The sequence below is a fragment of the Platichthys flesus genome, chromosome 12 (genome assembly GCF_949316205.1).
Source record: "Platichthys flesus chromosome 12, fPlaFle2.1, whole genome shotgun sequence".
Lineage (NCBI taxonomy): Eukaryota > Metazoa > Chordata > Actinopteri > Pleuronectiformes > Pleuronectidae > Platichthys > Platichthys flesus.
The window spans coordinates 10,719,430-10,739,157 of NC_084956.1; the positions used below are offsets into that span (position 1 = coordinate 10,719,430).

Sequence of the window (19,728 nt, forward strand, 5' to 3'; positions counted from 1 at the left end):
TCGTGAGTGTATGCGTGTGGAATTGACCTAAGCCCTGTGAGCTGATTGGTTGCTCATACCTTGATGGCTCGGTTCACATAGTTACCGTATCTATGGCTGTGTCTCGGCTCCTCTCACCAACCACACCCACTCACTTTCCCCGCTGCTGGTGTTTGCCTTCGCCTCTCCATCATCTCACTTACAAAACTCCAACACCCGTGACTCTTTAGCTGGCATTTCATTTGGCCAATGTTAATTTGAAATCATTGGTGTTTGTGTGTGTGTGTGTGTGTGTGTGTGCGTGCACGAGGGAAGTTCCTGAGCTCTGACAGCTCTGTGGGACAGTGACTGATCCTCTGATGTATTTTCTCCTCTCCCACCCTTTTCTTCCTCATGACTGTGATCTCTGTACATTGGAGCAGAAGTAAGTGTGTTTTTCACGGAGTGGGGCACAGGCAGTGTGTGTGTGTAAGAGAGAGCAGTACAAGGAGGTGGTGTTGTGCGTCTGTGTGTGATGTGTGCGAAAGGGGAGGGAACAAAGGTAGAGTCTCAGCTCTCCTCCTCTGGAGGGCTTCTCCACCCCACATGGCCCCTTGCTTTCTGCCTCCTCACAGTGTGGTGTGCAAATGTGTTTCTCCAGCGTCCATGTGAATATGCATGCATCAGTCATCCTGCTTATGTACATTCCCGATGATTGTGTGTGCATGTTTGCGTTTCTGTGCCAGTGCGCGCGCAAGCCTGTCAGCTCGGCTGTGCATCTTCTGCCGTGCGCTCATCTCGGAGTGATCATGAAGACTACTTTTGACTTTAATCGCTCCTGAAATCTCCTTCTCTTCTCTCCCAGGTCACTCTTTTCTCTCCCCTTGTTCTCGCTCTCTTGTTTCTTTTCCTCCAGGTCCCACTGTCACAAATCCGCATGAACTCCACGGCAACGGCTGCGCAGAAGTGACACTTTTCCAAACTAGGCCAAAGTTTAGGAGAAGTCACTCAGGGGCTCGTTTATAACACTCCATTTTGGAGCGGTTGTGCGTTTATAGCTTTGTGAATTTTCACTTTGAATCCAATTTGAATCACATTATGTAAAGCTCGCCTGGAGACGACTCACCAGCAGACGCTAAAGAAACGCTAAACTTAAACAATCAGGAGCATGGACAAAATTCAGTCTGGGGTTGTCTTGATTTGTCAAGGATATTTCTTTCTTTAATCACTAGACCTTTGTAAATGAAAGTCTGTGGGCTTCACCTTCAAAGTTACTTCTTGCGCCTCGGGCATGTTAGCATTTCCACACACACTATTCCTCTGACACCCAGGCTAGACGTTTCAACTGAAGCATGACTGAAGCTTTCCAAAAACCACTTCAGTTAAAAAAATATATGCTTTGAACTAAGAATAGTTCCCGGTGCAGAGATACTTGTCGTTTAAAAGTGAATGCTTGGATAACACCGGCTTGTGCAGGCAAAGGTGAGTGTTAATCTCCCCGGTCTTTAGTGAGAACAAGCTCTGTGAGCAACATCAAGATTGGAATCCCATAGAGGTATTGATTATCAATGGGGCTGGTTGTAGGATAGTCTATGTTAAGCTTGTCAAGTCTGATTATAGATCTTCTCTTTGGTTTCCAAAACTCAACAGGCACCAACTCACACCCTTGACTTCTGTAGCTGCTGTGGGAGGAATTCATTCCAGACATAAACTCTAGGAAATGCTCAGAAAATTGGGTTTAGACATTTTCCCGAAGTTTCATATATGAAGAACGCAACAACAGCAGCGACATGTCCGGAACATTCAGGCGAGAGAGCTGGAGCCGGGGCACAGTAGGCAGGAGGCACGACATGATGATAAATCTCATGGTGTCATCAACACTGGCGTCTGCCCTTGTCGCCAAAGGCTCTCAAATCTCGTTGCCTTGCCAAGTTGACGTCTTCTTGCACCTCTTTTCTATCATGACAGATTTGTATTCTCACAGTTTTTCATTTTCACACATGTTAGAAACGTCATCTATGCGCCCATTCGCTCAACGTGAATTTTCTGGTAATTTTCCTGCTGTATTCTCACATGACGATTCCCAGACATATTTTAATCGGGGGCTTGCAAGATAAGTTCCAGAAAATGTCTAGAGCACCTGACTACCTTTTTGCTAAAACCAAACCCAGAAGGCGAAAGGGGCAGAACATGGGAGATACCTGTGTTTGTAGGGCTGGTCATGCCTGTGGGTAGGGTGGGCTGCTCCCCCAGCACCAGGCGCACTCTCTTGGCGTGGGTTTTACCCTGGTAGTGTGACTGGGCCACGATGGCGGAGGTGAAGAACATGTTACACAAGGTACAGCACTTGTTTCTGTCCACCTCTGTTTCTGCACAGTCCTAGAAGCAGGGAACAGGGAGAAATGGTAAAACAGAGCAGCGGAGGGGGGGAGAGGTGGCTTGAGAGAAAAATAGACCACAGGGGAGGAGAGGGTAAGGGAGGTGAAAGGGAAAGAGATTCGTGGCGAAGAAGGGGAATGATGTGAAAAGAGACGTGGTGGCGAGGCGAAGGTGTGAAGAGGAAAGTGCTGAGAGATGTCCTCTTTGCGCTGACCCTGCTGGGCTTTGTGTCTTTCTAATGCACATGAACACACAGAAGCAAAGAGAGGGCAGATCAAATATTCATCTTCCCTCTCTGAGCTCAGACCTTGCCTTTGCCCTTTCTCCGCTGCTGGTTCATTACTAATGAGTAGGAGTCACTCCCCACAGAAGAGGGACACGCACACAATAAGATCAACTGCCGGATTGACACAAACACACACGCTCACACATGCAAATAGACAAGAGGATACACACAACAATATTCCTCTATCTCTCTAGCTGCTTCTATTTGGTTCTACCGATCAATATATTGAAATATACCTGCTGGGTGTCAGGAAAATTACACTGATCCAGTGATGTTTTGAAAATTATAATGCCAGTAATGATTGATGGAGCTGTGGCACATCCCTGTAAAGCCTGGTGTCTGTAATATCAAAGAAGAGAGATCTGCATAAAGCACCAGTGTTTTCCAATAAACACAGAGCGGAGAAGATGAAAGGCAGGTTGAACACTTAATATGAGCTTTCCAACAAGTGTTATAAATCCCTCTCAAACTAAAGACCAATAGACGTTCACCTAAACGTCTGAAACTCAGGCTATCAGCTTGGTGTTTATGCCTCTGCTGCCTGGTTCCACATTTTTGCGGGCAGCCTTGTTAAAGAAGTGGATGTTGCTGCGGGCAGCTGTGGCTCAGGAGACCTTTTAACCCTGAAGAGCGGTGGTTCGATCCCTGGCTCCTCCAGTCGGCATTCCGAGGTGTCAATGCGAAGATACTGAAGCCCAAACAGCCGCTGGCAGCTGTGCCGACTGGGTGTGAAAGGGTGCATGTGACTTGTGCTGCAAGTGTATCCAGTGGTCGATAAGACTGGAAAGAAATATATGAATTAAGTCCATTCACCATATTTTTATTTCTATGAATTTGAAGTGAAATATTAGACATATATAAGGCAGGTCACGCACTTTAATATATACAAATAAGGACAACAGAAAAAAACTAAACAATGGATCAGATACTTTACTGTGTCTGATTTGTTTTTGTCTGTGAAACCTTCAATTCTTTCACAGCTTCCTTCTTTTCTTCTTCTCGCTGCTCACACTGAGCCTCCACCTTTTCACTGTCTGCTCACCCAGCCTTTAATTCTCTCTTTCCACCTCCGTTATCTCTCGCTGTTTTTCTTTTTTATATCTATTCACACCAGCGCTCTCCCTGGTCCAGGTGTCATATCGAGTTGGAGAGCAACCCCAGTGTTCGGTAGAGAGAGAGAGAGAGAGAAGACAATAATAGAAAAGTGTCTGCGACACCATATCTGAGTGTGTGGGTGTGTGCTGTGTGTATCTATGCATGTGTGTGTGTATGTGTGTGTGTTATGTCAGCCCTGGTTAGCATCATGGACAGTGGAAGTGAGAGTTAAGGACACCTTTACCTTCCAGGCTTAGCTTTGTCTCTCAGCTGTCCCATCTCTCTCGCTCTCTCTCTTGCCTTCTCTCGCTCTGCCCTCTCTCTCAGCCTTTTTTCCTCTCACTGCCCCCCCTCCTGCGTCCTCCCTCACCCTCTGGGCACCAGTCTCAGTGACTCTGTGTGTTGTGGGATGAAATATTTATCTGTATTGGCAGGCCCTCGCCACCCCCCGTCCTCCTCCCCCCCTCTCCCGCCTCGCCTCCTCTCCTCCCCCGTGTCTGTCCCTGCTGTCATGGTTAGGGTTCGCTCTGAACTCTCCCAGACTCCCTCACTCCCAAATCCAGTTTTCATTGTGCTCTATTAGCGCATGAAGAATTGAAGCCAAAGAAACACGATAAAGAAAGTGTGTGGATTTATTTATGTTTGAATTTAATGCCAAAAAATGAATTATCTCTATTCAGTCTTTGTTCATTAGGGTTTGGTTAAGGAAATCCTTCTTGGCCAGAAACGGTTATTTAGCTTTATATTTTTGGAGTTTATTTGTTGTGTGATTTTGTTCTGTCCCTTGACCTTATTTATATTTGTATAGTTGATAACCTTTTCGTTTGAAAACATATCAGTTCTGACAACGTTTAGGCACCGGAATTATGAATTTACCACTGGTATTGGAAAAACTCCCAAACGATACCCAACGCCACAGAATGCCTCCTCTCCTCAGGGAAAAATCTTTATACCCTCCTTCGCTCCATCCCTCTTTCTCCCATGTTTGCCCCTCATTTCCATCTCTCCTCATTCTATTACACCTTCTCTCTATATTTAGCTTCCTGCTCCTCCTCTTTCCTCCTTCACTACCCATCCCATTTTGTTCTTTCCCTCCACTTTTCCGCTTCGCCTCCTTTTTTCTACTTCTCCTCTTCCGCCCGCAACACTCTTGAGATCTCATCCTACCCCAAAATCCTGTAGTTGTAGTACAAGGGTGTGGAAAATCCAGATCAGGGAAATACTGTCCCACGACTCCACTGTTGTTTTATTTTAATGAGGACAAAGAGGCTGAGATGATGCTCCGTGGCAGCCCGCACTGATCTCACCTGTCAGAACCCGCTGAGCAGAGTGCGAGGCAGGCACGTACTTGAAGGGGGACGACAACGCAGATCCTTCCGCTCGGTGACAGATGTTACACGAGGAGTTTCAAGTGACTGTGCGTGGAGCGTTTTTGAACCGTCTTGTGCGCGGCTGACGTGTTAATAATTGTCGGCTCATTACAGCTGCCACTCCGCTGAACCACTTTAAACAACGAAGGGGCGTCTCTGACTCACTGTTCTTCCTCCGTATCCTGACGCCACTGATTCCTTCCTCAGTCTTCCTCCTCACCACATCTACCTGTCGCACCTCACACACATCTGTTGAGACTTGATTTGCATGTGACCTAATTGTTGTGCATTTTTCAGTTTGCGCGCGCACATGCAGCACGTATACCTGTTTATCCGCCACCTGACAGTGATGTCTGTATCGCAGGATGTTTCCTGTTTGGGTGGCTTCATCCCGCTCGTGCGCCTAACAATAGCCTCCTAATTAGCTGTTTATCTTCCTCTCCTTCTGTTTCGCTTTCTCTCCGCTCCTCCTCACTTCTCCCTCCGCTCGGTGTCGAGACGCTGTGGGAAACATTGCTAAATATACACACGGAGCAGCACAGGGGGAAACAGACACTCTCCTTTTTTTTTTTTTTGTTCAAAGGAGCGCTCAAAGTAAATTGTAAATTGAAAGGAGCGACAGTGCAAATAATGCTTTAGAGGTCTTGGAAAAATTGCATCTTGTTATCTCGTGCCCTTTTCGAGAAGATAGCAAGATGCAGACATTGAGAGATGGAGGAGAGAGGGAGAGAGAGAGCAGGGCGGAGAATAGCGGAAGAAAAATGGATCAGGCCCCCTCTCCTTTCATCTGGGAGCACCTTTATGACCTACTTTCTCTGTTTGTTCTGCGACAAACACTCTCACACACAAACACACAAACCTCAAGGCATGGCATTTTTACTCTGCGTAGACGCTGGCATTTCATTCACTGGGCAAAAAAAAAATAAACGGCCTCTCTCTCTGCTGTTCCCACCGGACGGCACCATGTCAATCATTTTGAGAACCTGAGGGCAAAGCGTTGAGATGTAGTTCAGGGAAAAGATGAACACAACCTCCCGTGGGTGGAAAAAATAAAGTAGAAAAGTTGACCGCAAATTGAACGGTGAATTGTTTTGTCTCTTTAGAACTGTAGCTTCTTATATTAGTTTTTCCAGCACTGTCAGATAATCAATGTCACATCTCGGTGTGAAAGGTTATGAGCAAAGTGCTAGCTGGGGCGCTCACAGTGTGGCAGATGAGGTGTGTAGGTGTGTGTGTGTGTGTGTGTGTGTGTGTGTGTGTGTGTGTGTGTGCGTGTGCGTGTGCATGTTTTCTCAGTGTACCATACGAGGTGAAGGCCAGGAGGGCTGAGTCATGTCTTATTCACTTAGGGAGACAGATGGAGACGCAGGTGTGTGTATTTCTACAGCGTGCGAGTGTGTTGGTTATCCCATGTGCCTTCGACAAAGTGTGTGAATGTGGAGCGCACGCTTTACCTTTTTTCCAGTTATTTTTGTACAACTTGAATCAAGGTTCAACAGTCAGCATGTGCTAATTTCAAGAGTCGATTTTTGTGGCTCAGTGTGATGCTTAATTTGTAATATTCATTTAAAATTACCTCAAGCTGCTTCATCACAACTGCTAACAGGATGATCGAGCAGCTTGGGAAACCCACACCACTAAAACGACAATTTCTGCAACCCTCCCAAACCAACAGTCTGACATCCCCACCCCCAACTCCTGCAGCCAGCGTCTGCAGAGGTGAGAACGTTCTTAGAATTTCAACATTTATTTCTGTAACTTTTGTTGTTTACAAGTTTGATGCACCAAAAAAGTGTCTTCCAGGAGCCAGTGTCTATAAATGTACACGATTCCTCATGTATCTCTGCCCTCTCCGACACATCTGTGGCCTTCAGGAGCAGCTGTAAACACCTCCGACCTGGTCAAACAACACGGAACATGTTCTAACCCCAGATACTAATGACCGACATTTTAGGACGGATCACATTTTTTCTGTGGGGGATGACACAACCATTTGAAGCGTTCTCAACATGTCCAGTCTACAGCAGTCACCCAGTGCAGCTTCATGCTTGTCCGTCACTCGAGATCTGTTTCTATGCTTTAGCTTTGCCGTATTTAATCGACAGAAACAAAATAAATTCTTCACTTTGCTCAGATGGAGGATGGCGGCAAACGTTTTATTGCCTTAGTTTTGATTACAAGGCTGCTGTCAGTGGGGGACGGAGAGTCAGTGCTGCTCTCAGGTAATTGCACCAGGGCCCAAGGTCTTGGCTGTGGAACAGACCCCCCCCCCCCCCTTTCTCGTTCTCTTTCCCTCTTTCTTTCTGGCACAGCTTGGTTTGTCAGTTGGTTTGATAAACTATTCTTACACCAGCTGTGTCCTCAGCGTGTAATGTATGTATTCTCTGTTTGTCTGTGTGGAGTGAGATTTAGCCAAGCCAGATGAATAGGGCATGTACAAAACGCATGAACACGCACACAAGCACACACTCAAAGACCCACAAACGCAAGTCAAAATGTTGTCTGCAGTTGCATCCTCAGCATTTGCTCCATTTGCAAAGCAGGATCCTAGAAACCTAGAAATACACAAAGGCCCGTCTACACCACAAATACACACACACCCGCAGACAGACCCACATCTATGCTGACAGACACACAAACGCTAGCACAGCACTGACCTCCCTCGCCATAGCCCACAACAGTCAGATATAAAGCAGTCCTGGGGCATCTACCTCCCCATTCACCAGAAACACCACAGCCAAGGCACAATGTCTCTTGGGAGAATTATTGCACACAACTGCACAATGCACAATGGATCAAACAAATATTCCCGTTAGCATTTGACTGCTATGGGCATGCTTAAGAATGAGCCGGCCGATTAAAAGATAAGACTGAGTCAAGTCAACTTTTACGATCTACATCCATGAAAACAAGTAGCAGTTTTAAAATAAATGAGGTTTAGGTTTGGGCCCAGAGAACCGCTCGTCTAAAATACACTGCAGTGAAATGCACCTGACAAGTCTGGAGCCGATCGGGTGAGAGTTTGTCAAATGAAAAGACAGAAACAGAAAAACAAATGGAGATTTCTGAACAAATGATTCTCACAAACTAAAATCAATTAAAATACGTTCATATGAGGTGAGAAAGGGGAATCAACTTTGTATGTAATGCAACACAAACACAGAGGCACACACTCAGTGAGATGCATACTGGGTTATCTGGCCTCAGCCTCTTGGACGGCGGTCCTCCGTCTTCAGGGTGAAGCATGTAGAAGAGACGCACCTTGTTGGCGTGTTTCTTACTCTGAGAGAGGGAGAGAGAGAAAGAAACAGTCAGTGAACTGAAATCTATTAAATGAAATAAGCAGAGTTGGAAAAAATATCTCTCTGTGACTGTCACTCCACCTTGACACCTCGTACCCAAGAATTTATATCAGTTTCAGCTGATGATGCTCGGAGACACCTTGCTCGGTGACTATTGACCCGGGCTAGTCTCAGCCTTCTGGAAGCCCTGAGTACAACGTTGGATAGAGAAATGTGTGTGTGTGTGTGTGTGGGGGGGGCTGACACTGGCACAGTAAACTGCTAAAGGGAGTGAGGGAGTCGATTTAGCTGTTGTAACTGACGAAAGGTTCACTCTTGGTTGTACAGTGTTGTTACAGAGAGGGTGGTTTGACTCTTATCTCCGTCAAGTACTGACAGCGCGCTGAGAGCACACAGGCCGACGACAGCTCCGTCTGATCAGTGACGGCCGATGTGACGCTCGGAGCTGGCTTAAAATGACAAGCGGCAGCTCAGTGTTTTCCTCGCTGATTTGCTAATGAGTATTTTTTTGTCGGAGCTCAGGGAACATGTGCATCTTTCCAACCCCGGTGCCAAATCATAATTCACTTTCACAAATGCAAATTTTTCACTTGCATATGCTGCACTGTTGGGGATCGGCAGTATAAATAATGCAAACACCTCGATAATAAATGAGCTCTTTTTAGTTCCAAATGCTAAAAAAGTCAGTTACTCAGTCGGATTAGACGCAGAACATCACTGGTCTTATAGGGTTTGTAGAGCCCATGTTCCACCATCACCTGCTATCATTTATTTGGTGTTTCCTCAAATGACTGCAATAAACAAGGGTTTTAATCTGGTTCCAAATGGCAGTGATGGAAAGAAACTCTCCTATTGGCAGTTGATGACGAATCAATTGCTCTTTTTTAGCTGGTTGGAAATACAGTGCTTGCATATACCCACTAATTTAGATGTAAAAGAGGTATAAGCAGGTCGTGTGAGCTCAGAGGTCCTCTTTAAATCAACTTTTACTTTTATCAATGGAAAACATTGGTACAATATTTACAAAATGTAAAACAAGGAATTCACACACAGGCTCCTGAATAACACTCACTGATCGCACACATATATTTTTAGTCACAAATGCCAGGGAAATACTCTAACTGTCGAGCCGTGGGTTCCTTACAACAAGGTGCCAACTATAATCATATAAAATATATTTGTCTAATTATATAATTAGATGAAGTACACACACACAGTCCAGGCTAAAAACAACCGTTTCCGTGGGAAGGACTGCCGGCAAAATAAACAACGTGAATACTTAAGTTGACAGGCTTCACTACCCCTTCATTAGGGCATCAGCAGATCTATGTAAAAATGTGCTTATTATATCTAATGAATGTGTAGTTTAGATGTATACTCATGGGTGTGGCTGGAAGTTGTATATATATATTCTCCTGGCAACAACCCTGGTGGTGTCAGAAAAAAAAAAATTGTATTGAACCCAATTCAAAGCTGTAAGAAGGCTCAGCGTCATATTTTTTATTTAAAAGACACATAGCTTTGGTAATTTGAATGAGTCACTGTTGTTGGTTGATATCGGTAACTACACGAAAGCACAATGACACCGCCTGCAGCCAAAAGAAAACATGAAATGAAGAAGACGGCAGGGGGCCCTCCCACACAGGGGTAACCTCCTGCTGAGGAACTGCTCCTCTGCGGTAATGATGGTCGTTCCTATAAAGAGTCATCAGGAAACGCTGAAGGGATCCGTCAGCCTGTGAACGCTCGTGACCCTCTCACTATCAACTGCACTCCCTCTGGATTCCCACGTTTTCCAAAGGGAGCTGATTGGTCGGTAGGCCGGGCTATTAACACATGACCTGCTCCGAAGCTGGTTAGGTGCTAAGCACGGGTTACCATGGCGATGCTATCAGGGTATGAAGTGAACCATCGTTCTATCGCCCGGAGTTACCTCACTAATCCCAGATCCTGTTTCCAGGCCTGTGTGTTTACGTCTGCTCCTGTCACCGGCCTTTAAACCACAACGCCTACAAGCTGCAACCAGCAGAAATACACACTAGTGTTTATATGAGAGGACAGTGAGCCGTCCTTGAAGCTGCTAACTGTCACCTTAATGCACGAGGATAAGAATCAGGGGACACACTGCAGGGTGAATACGAGATCATGTGTATGTGTCTCGACAGCTCTTTGTGCTTGTGATCAACGTTGACACAGCGACTCTGCTCCATACTTATCATTTTATCGGCACGCTCTGACCTTAACATCTATTATTATCTATAAATTCCAGTGCTGGTGGTGTTTTATGGAAGCTAGTGTTGACACGCATAGAAATAGCATCTTTATTGCTGCGTACGACAGAGTGCAGCGATGCAAGTCGAGATTATGAGGAGCATTACGGGCCGGAGCGCTCTGGTAGAGCCTCATGGGAAATTCTGGTGTGTATTGGATCCTTATCGTTAAGTCATCAATTTCACACCTGTTATACACTGGTCAGGTGGTGGCCTGCAACCAGCCCTCGAATATAGAAGAGGACGAAGATCAGAATGAAAACAGAATGACTAGTGTCATAAGGAAAATGGTGTTTTCTCTTATTAGAACTGCAGCGATCTCCTAATTCCAATTCTGTGGCTCACATATGCTGAGGACCATTCATCTAATTTTCTTAATACTTGGCGTATGTACTGTTAGGGCTCAAGGAAGTGTAATGTTTAATTTTATGCGATTTAGACAAAGGATATGTTAGATTGTAATACACTTTGAATAAACAGACGAACAGCGCTCTGTAGCAGCGGCGGCTGGGACTCATCAACAAAAGTGACGACTGAGTCTCCAGTGCTGGGTCCTGCGTACTGACTGAAGCCTCACTGAACTTTGAATAGAATTGAAGCAGAGGTGGTGCAGCTTCAGGGTCCTGAGTCCTGCAGCCGGTCTTTAATCGTCGAGGCTGAATTACTGCAGGTCACTTTTACAGTTTCAGACAGAAAGCTGCAACCAGCTTTAACACAGGCCAAGCAAAGCACCCATTCCAACCTGGCCAGTTTAGAGTAGGCACTGCACTAGTATCTGCTAAAACTGAACTTTTGTAAGTATGACTCAGATCCTGTCTGCCCCTGTTGATTTCTTTCAACTCAGGTTATGAATAGTAATATTGAATTCCTTGACCCCCAGGATACCCGAAAAAAAATAAAAAATCAACTTCTGGTCCAGAGCCAGAATTCATAATATAAGTGTAATTACATTATTTATATGAAAATGAGTGTGTATCATGGTTGAGCTGCACAGAGAAAAAGTGAACAGGAGACTCTGGCAAGACACAGTACTCTCTGCTCCAGTGGTTAGATTGAATCCTCTGCCCCCAAGACAAGAGAGCTCCTCAATTGTCAGACTACTCTAATGCATGTTGTCAGAGCGTGTGTGCGTGTGCTATTGCGTGTGCTTGTGCGCTCGTGTGTGTGTGTGTGTGTGTGTGTGAAAGCATGCTTGTGTTTATAGGTGTGTAAATGGTCATGTACTTGATGGCTCTGGGATGTGGGCTAAAAGCAGGACTTGGCGTGTCACCATGGTTACCCCACACTGACCCTCAGTCCTCACCCTGTCCTAATGGACTGTGCCTGTCTCTCTGTACCCTCTGTCTCAGATAAAATCGGAAGAGACGGACAGGGAAGGGAACAACTACTCTAAAATATAATCCACGTCATCCTCCTGTGTTTTTGTACACATGTAGAGCGATCACATCCACGCACTAAGCAGCCTCACTACTTTGTCACAATATCAGACAGGGGTTTTCTGTCTCTGAGGCCAAATGAAAAGTGTTATAATCTGATCCCTGAACAGTGTGACAGCCAATGAGGGTGACAGAGCATCGAGTTGTACGGGGCGAGGGAACAGCACGAGTGAGAGCCGCTACGAGTTAAGACGCTAAAACTTTTGCCCCATTCCTAGGAGCTAAAGTAACAACTGCACAAATTATTCATTTTTTTTGGAGCTGTTAACGAAAAGCCTGAGACAAACTGGACTAATTTGCCTCGACAGTATCTCAGCAGTCTTGATCCTGCCAGGCATTAAACTGTGTCTTAGGTGATCTGAGCAGAAGTGGACAGGTCTAAGTGCCTCAGTTCACACCTGACATTCAAATGTTTCTACACATGCGACTTGAGTGACAGCTTTAGATTGGATCTCACGTCCTCGCTGTAAACACACGCATCACTTCTGGTGACAAGAAGTGAAAGAAAAAGAAAGAGGAGGATAAGGAGACGCAAGAGAACAAGATGAAGGAGGAAAAGGATGCGTAGGAAAGGTTGGAGGACGAGGGGAAGAAAATGAAGGAGGAAGACAAGGAGGTCAAGAAGGAGAACAGGGAGGATCAGAAGTTGAATGAGAAGGAAAAATGGAATAACAAGAAGAGGAAGAAACGCAAAATAATGATTTCTTTGCTCTATGTCATACCATGCCTGCTATTAGTCTGTGAATTCTGATAGATATTTTGATATTAATCCAAAAGTGAGAGCAGAAATCTAGGAGCCGAAATTTTACTGGAGCACACAAGCGAACACAGGAACAGAGCTATTATGCACAAGAGCTTTCCGAGAGCGAGGGCAGGGTTTTCAAGGAGAGCTTAAAAAATGTGAATGTGAAATGAAGAAATGTTGCTACTGAAAGACCATGCTCTTGAATAAAGATGGGAAATAAGGTCCCTGTTTTTTTAACCCTGAACTCCTCTGTAGTTCATCTCCCATAAATATTCTTCTTTCTAAAACTAGTCACTTTTGTCTCTTTGTCTTTTAATTACATCGAGTGTGACATGTGATGAAAGTAAAAATTGACCTTCCTTGCGTGTTAGCATTATTCAATCTGTCTTTCTTGCCGTGTCTTTTATCTGCTGTCCTCTGCAGAGATCCTTTGTCAGGGTTGACATTGAGGACATGCAGTGACTCAGCCTGTCCATCTTTCTGCACAACTCAAAGCTGTGTAAAGTCGCAGACGTAGGTCCAGAGACACAACTGGTTAACCGTCTACTAACTGTGGTTGTTGCACAGTCGTGCGGACACACGTGCTGCCGTTGTCCTTGCTTAATTCTCTCTAGAGGAGGCCCTTGTCCTCATTAGTCTGCTCGTTAATCCCAATCGTGTCTTGTAATCGAGGACGACCTCAATGCAGAACATGCACAAGTGCACATGCAAATTTACACGCACAAACGCAACACACACAGCCAGGTAAATAATGCAAGTTCGCTGACTATTTAGTGGATGCTCATTAAAATACACTGTTGGAGCCCGCTGAGAAGTAGTCTACATTAAAGCAGAGTGCACGTGTGTGTGTTTGTTGGTGCGCAAGTGACTGACAATAGCATGCTGCATTTAGTCAATGTGAAATGCATGAGCACAACCACAAATTGGTACAAATGAGGCTGATGCAAGGTGAACAGTGCAGAGATCTGACTGTCAATGCAGAATTCAAAGCAACATTTTCTTTTTGTTTTGTTTTGAGCGATCGTTCCTGTATGTGTTCCTCTCTCCGAACTTGTGTGTCTGTGTAGTGATGCTACAAAGGGGAAGCGGAGAAAAATCCTCCAAACCTGAGCAAAGACAGACTCACCTCATAGTGAGCGGTGCGCTGGGACTCGGAGATGAGCTGGGCATTGCAGATGTTACAATAGCTCTCTGTGAACAAGCCTCCATCCACGACGGCCGCAGACTTCATCTTCATCTGAGACTACACAAACAGACACACGCACAAATACACAAGCATGAATATGATTAAAATTCAGAACGGCCAAACTTTTCAGAGAACCTTTCATCGTTTCAATGCGAAATCATTTTCTTTCCAAATGGCCGACTCATCGTGATAGTTCAGCTCAAAAAACGTTGAACCTTGGTCAGCACATCCTCTCATTGATCATTTTGGCTGCTGTCTTGGAAACAATCGCCGGAGGCTCGCGCTTGAGTTTCTTCGCCATAAACCTTTAAATATAGTCATCTCTCAGTTTTGAAATGCTAATTCCTAAGTTTTCGCTTCACAGCTGGGTTAAAGATAAAAATATCAGTTTGTGGTTCCAGGCATTAAGAACTAGACATAGCATCTTCTGTTTGAACCCGCCCCAACTTGTGACTGACGGGCGTTTCTTGTTGCCCAGATATTGCCTTTTAGATTGATTGCCTAAAGATTAAAGAGCTCTGAAAGTCGACTCCAGCTCAGCTTTCACCCGGGAAGAGTGCATTTGTTGTTTAAAAAAAAGAGGAAAATGTTAAGACAAGAAGAGAGCTGTCTATTGATGAAGAACAAGCCATTTTACAGAAAAGAGGGGAAATCGATCAGAGCCATTGCACAAACATTGGGCACAGCCAACACACCAATTCTAAATGACCTGATGAGAGACAATTTTCTGTACTTAGCAACAGACGTCAAACCGGTCGACCGAGGACAACATGTCGACTGCAGCTGATGACAGAAACATCACAACAAGAGCTGGTGGCATTACCATTGAGTAAAGGAAACACAATCCACTGTTTGAGGAAGATGCAAACCCCTGATTAGGAGTAAGAATCTGAAGGCCAGTCGGAAATTACAGAGTTGACTTACAGAAGGTTTAGGAGCTGGTGACATCAGGATTGTCCTCTACCACGGTGATGGAGAATTGATCCGCTCATGATCCAAAACACATACAAGCTTATCTGTGAAGCCGGGTGGAGGTGTTTCTGCGGCTTTGGTGTGCATGGCTGCTTCTGGAACAAACTCGCTAATCTTTATTGATTATGTTGCTCATGACGGGAGCAGCAGAATCAATCCACGAATCCAACAAAAACTGTCTGACAATTCACAGAGAGATGCATCCATAGGAATCAGGAGAAACGTCATCATGGAGCAGGACAAAGAACCAAAACAGACAACCGACACAACAGAGGAGTTCAATAGAGGGGAGAAGATTTCAGACTGACAAATGTAATTACTGGACCTTTAACCAATGGAGCAGCGTTTTAACTCCTGAAGAAGAGACTGAAATGAGAAAAGCCCCTTAAAACAACTGGAATAGCCTGGAATAGCATCACAAATGAAGACTACAACAGTTTAGTGATGCCAGTTGGGATTCAGGCTTGATCCAGTTATTACGAGAAATTCCATGCAACAAAAATGTCAAACGTTACATTTACAGGGTAAATGGGTTGATTCATGAAAAGGTCGCAAGTTGTAAAACACATTCAGATTTAAAAATAGAGTGGAGGGTTAACTATGAACCCTTGCCTCATATTCACCTTTTGATATTAAACCCAAACGCATTTAGTGTATTTATCATGTTTAAACACTGAACCTTTATGTATACATTAAAGAGAATGGTCCATTTGAGCGTTCCATTCTTGAAACTTGTAGTCATGAAGAGTTTAATTTATATAAACATATGATGGCAGGTCTGCAAAGGCTGGATCTGCAATATAACTAGATAAAAAGTACACAAACCTCCTGCGAGAAGTACAGTGGAATGTTCCCAACTTCCCAACTCTCAATAAGAGTTTAAGAAAGTTCATGAACCTTGGGCTTTAGCTTTATGGTCATGATCGTAGATACATTTCAGTTGCTGCTTTGCCCCTGAAGCTGAAAACTTTGAGTTATAGAGTTAAAGTTTGAGTTTTAGGAGGAGTTGTGTCTCCTCTCATTAGAAGGTACATGGTCCTGAAATCAAGGTCTCTAACTCAACTCTTCAGTTGAAGCTCTCTCGGGCTCCACTAGTAACTTTTTCAAAATTTTGTGCACTGGACTTGAGTGAGAATCAATCACACGGTATATATACTTCCATCCTAAATTTAAAGATTAAAATTTCAACATTAAACTTTAATAGCTAATAAATACTTTACCTAAAGCCTAAAACTTCCAAGAATATTAAAACTCTGGTAGGAAATAATAATGCTGTAAAATGAACAGTAAGGCCAAGAGGGAATTTGTTTGGGATTTCAGTCTTCAAAGTAAACAGCTATAACATCTCCTGTGAGAAAGGTGGTGTGAAGAGTGCTGGGATTGCCCAACCAGTTAAACCACAGTGACCTGAGCATCCCACTGGAAGCGGTGGCTCTGTGTTTTTAACAACCTGGCAGCAGTGTTTTCTTTGGCTTTTATACTGAGTAACATAATAGAAAATGGTTTAATGATGTGCTCTGGGGTCTTGTGTTCAATTTTATATTCTCTTCATTATGTGAGCCCTGCAGGCAGTGATCTGACAGGGTTAGGGTGAGTAACGGGTCTATAGGGAGAGGTCCAGGAACATCAACCATTAAACTGGATGAGCCTGTTGCCCCAAGGAAGCTGCAGGACAGGGTACTTGCATAGGCAAAGTATTTCATGGCCCAAGATACTTGGATACATCACGGTTCAGCGCCAGTGACTTTGAAAGAATGGGGCTTTCTTTCTGGCACGGCATCCCGAGAATCCGTGTTAGTCATGAGATCGGACAAAATCCACTCCGTGTGTCAGCAGGGAAAAGCTGTGACAGGAATAGGTATTCTCTATCTCTGGGCTTGTGTATAATTATCTTTAGCAACTCCACTTGCTCAACCCTGGCACATACACACACAATAGCACAACGCTGGTAATTACCCCTGTCTGTTCATCTTGTCTGTTTAGTGCACCCGGGACCTTCCAATTAACTACAGCCACGCTGTACAGACACTTACTCCATTATCTAATTGAACCCACAATAACGACCCCGCGACATTAAAAATGAAATGGCACTGCAGTTGCATCTGATTTAGAGCACGAGGTTTTATTATCCCCTTTACGCACAGTCAGGAAGATACGTGTCTGCGAGGGAAATTTTTTACTATGAAATGTCCCAGATGACAAGCTTCAAACATGTTTTGTCTAGAGGCACAGAATCATTATTACCTGAGACTTGATAGAACGAATATATTTGGCAAAGTGACAAAATAAAAAGACCCTGCGCTGTCTGTCTGGACGGGAGCTCGGCAGCGGTGAGTCTATCTTTAATCTTCCCCCGGCTAATTAAAAGTGATTGTGTGACTGCAGGAATATCCATATCTTCCTAATATCTCCATTACCTCTGATAATTACATGCAAGATGGGAGATGTAGACTAATTAATAGAGGCAGGCTGTTGGTGAGATTAATGGAGTGGCCGCCCCAAAGAAGCGAGAAGATGGAGCGGCAGATAATGGAAGAAAAAAAAAGAGAAAGGAAGGAGAGGGTAGGGTGGAAGGGGGAGGTTTATAATTGATGCACTGAGCGGGATATCTTCATGTTACATGGGTTTGGAGATCTTCATGGAAATGGGGTTTCATTCCCAGCATATCAGACCAGCGCAGTTCTTCACTGTGCTGTTATTCTATATGTTTACCGCTATGCTTTCTTTTTTTTCTTACGAGAATCTAGTTTATTGCAGCTTCAGCTTCAATTTCAAAGCCGGCACGCACCAAAAATAGGCATGTGGTTTTTTTTTTTGTATCAGTGAACGGTTCAACTTCAGTTCATCTTTGGATTTCTTCTTTATAGGTCAGCATTTATGAGCTGTGCTATAATTTGCATCTTATTTTTCACTCGGATGCACACAGAGGTCACAGATAACTGCGTAGTCTGTGATGAAGCGTTTAACAGGTAAATTGAGTTTGTATAAATATTGCGACAGATTATGTGCGAGCGGAGGCTGATGTCAAGGCAGCAGACAGAAACATAAAGGCTCTTAAACCTATTTTCTCAATTGGATTCGCACTGCGAGTGATGGGTTCTACGTCAGCACAAATGTTACTCCCATATTTGGAGCAGTTCCGTCAAATGTACTTAACGTCAAGGGACAGACCATTGATGTGAACATAGTGGATTCGGTGGGAGATGCTCGGCTCCTTCAGGGAGCTGAGACACTGTGTGCACAGCTGTGTCGATAAACAGAGAGTGGAAGTTAGATGTGACAGACCGTGACCATTAAGTCCAACTCATAGATGGACGGGGGAAAAGAAGATAATCATGTATTTTTTATCACTTTGCTAAACAAAGTTCAACAATCGTTTGTGATGTTAATGCTGATTATAATGTTACATCGCATTCGTTTAATGTTCTCAAATTGACAATTCCCTCAAAAATGTATTATTTCCTCCGCCAAGGAGGTTGTTAGCAGGATTTTGCAAAAACTACTGGACAGATTAGCACAGAACCTTTTTAAAAAGATGCAGGGGGACATGACCCAGTCAATTTGACTGCAGATCCATAGAAACGGGCAGATAAATGAATTTAGTTTCACTTTCTCTGCAGCATTTAACTCAGAATAAAAGTTATGGGGGTAGCAGGGGAGCATACTTGTGTGAATATGTTCTCGCATACCAACAGGGTTGCAAGTGAGGAGGAGGTTTGGGAGGTGAAGGTGCGGCAGGAAGTGGTGTTGGTGTGTCATGTTACAATTACTGTGGCGTGACATTACAAGTCATACAGCTGTGAATGGGCTAAGTGTATGAAACAGCTGATGCTGATCAGCCTTTATATTGTATATTATATATAACCTAGTGATATATCAAAGTCTGGTGTGGACTGACATCTGGAAAGAGCTAATTTTACATACCTCAGTGCACTAATCAGGATTTGACAGAGTAAGATTTTCAATGTGATGCCAGTTGGTGGGTTGTCAGCTTATGTTTCCAAGCTGTTAATTTAAATGTAAACTGTACCCACACAGTCCTGAAACAGATGAGTATAATTGAAAACTCTTTTGTTAAAACTTAATGAATACTTAATGAATTATACTATACTTAAAAATCTACATACTGTACAAAAGTCAACAAATATCCAATAGTAGCAGTGAGGCCAGAGAAGAGTATTTTATACAACCAGTAGCTCAAATCTAAAATAAAATAAAGAAAACCTCTTAACTTAATTAGACAGAGGTTTTAAAAAAAACTCAACAAGTCTCAGTGAGATCATGAAAGCCTGAGGCATCTGAGAACAGCGAGACCTTGAGGGGATTCTCTTTTAAGACCACATCAAGTATTTAACATAGGGTTTGAACTATGAGCCCTCCAACAAATCTCAGCCTCCAGCCAACCATTCATTAAAAAAGCTGGCATTGAATTGGACAATACTTTTTGTTTCTTTATAATAAATACAACCCTGTAGTCCCTGTCGGCTGAAATTAGAATATGTATTAGTTTGTGATATTGCATTCAACTAGATTGCACTGTAGTCAATGAGAGTCCTATTGTGCTTTCAGAGATATAGTGTAATGCTTTATACCAACGGGGAGCTCCAGACGACCGCTGCTGTAAATATATTCAGATCTCTCCTGGCCTGAAACGACACATTTATTGGTGAAATGTTTACTGAAGATGAAGTAGACTTAAATATATGCGCAGAGAGAGAGTGAGAGACGC

General features: G+C 44.0%; 1 protein-coding gene across 1 annotated transcript in view; it reads right to left on the reverse strand.

Moving 5' to 3' along the window:
- Nucleotides 1–19,728, reverse strand: part of zgc:171482 (zinc finger protein) — a 48,847-nt gene that overhangs the window by 19,974 nt on the left and 9,145 nt on the right. The window contains exons 2-4 of the mRNA XM_062400451.1: nucleotides 13,968–14,084; nucleotides 8,278–8,370; nucleotides 2,160–2,337 (exon numbers count right to left, since the gene is read on the reverse strand). Of these exons, the coding sequence (XP_062256435.1) occupies nucleotides 2,160–2,337; nucleotides 8,278–8,370; nucleotides 13,968–14,078 (382 nt within the window). The 5' untranslated portion in view covers nucleotides 14,079–14,084. The remainder of the gene's footprint in view (nucleotides 1–2,159; nucleotides 2,338–8,277; nucleotides 8,371–13,967; nucleotides 14,085–19,728) is intronic.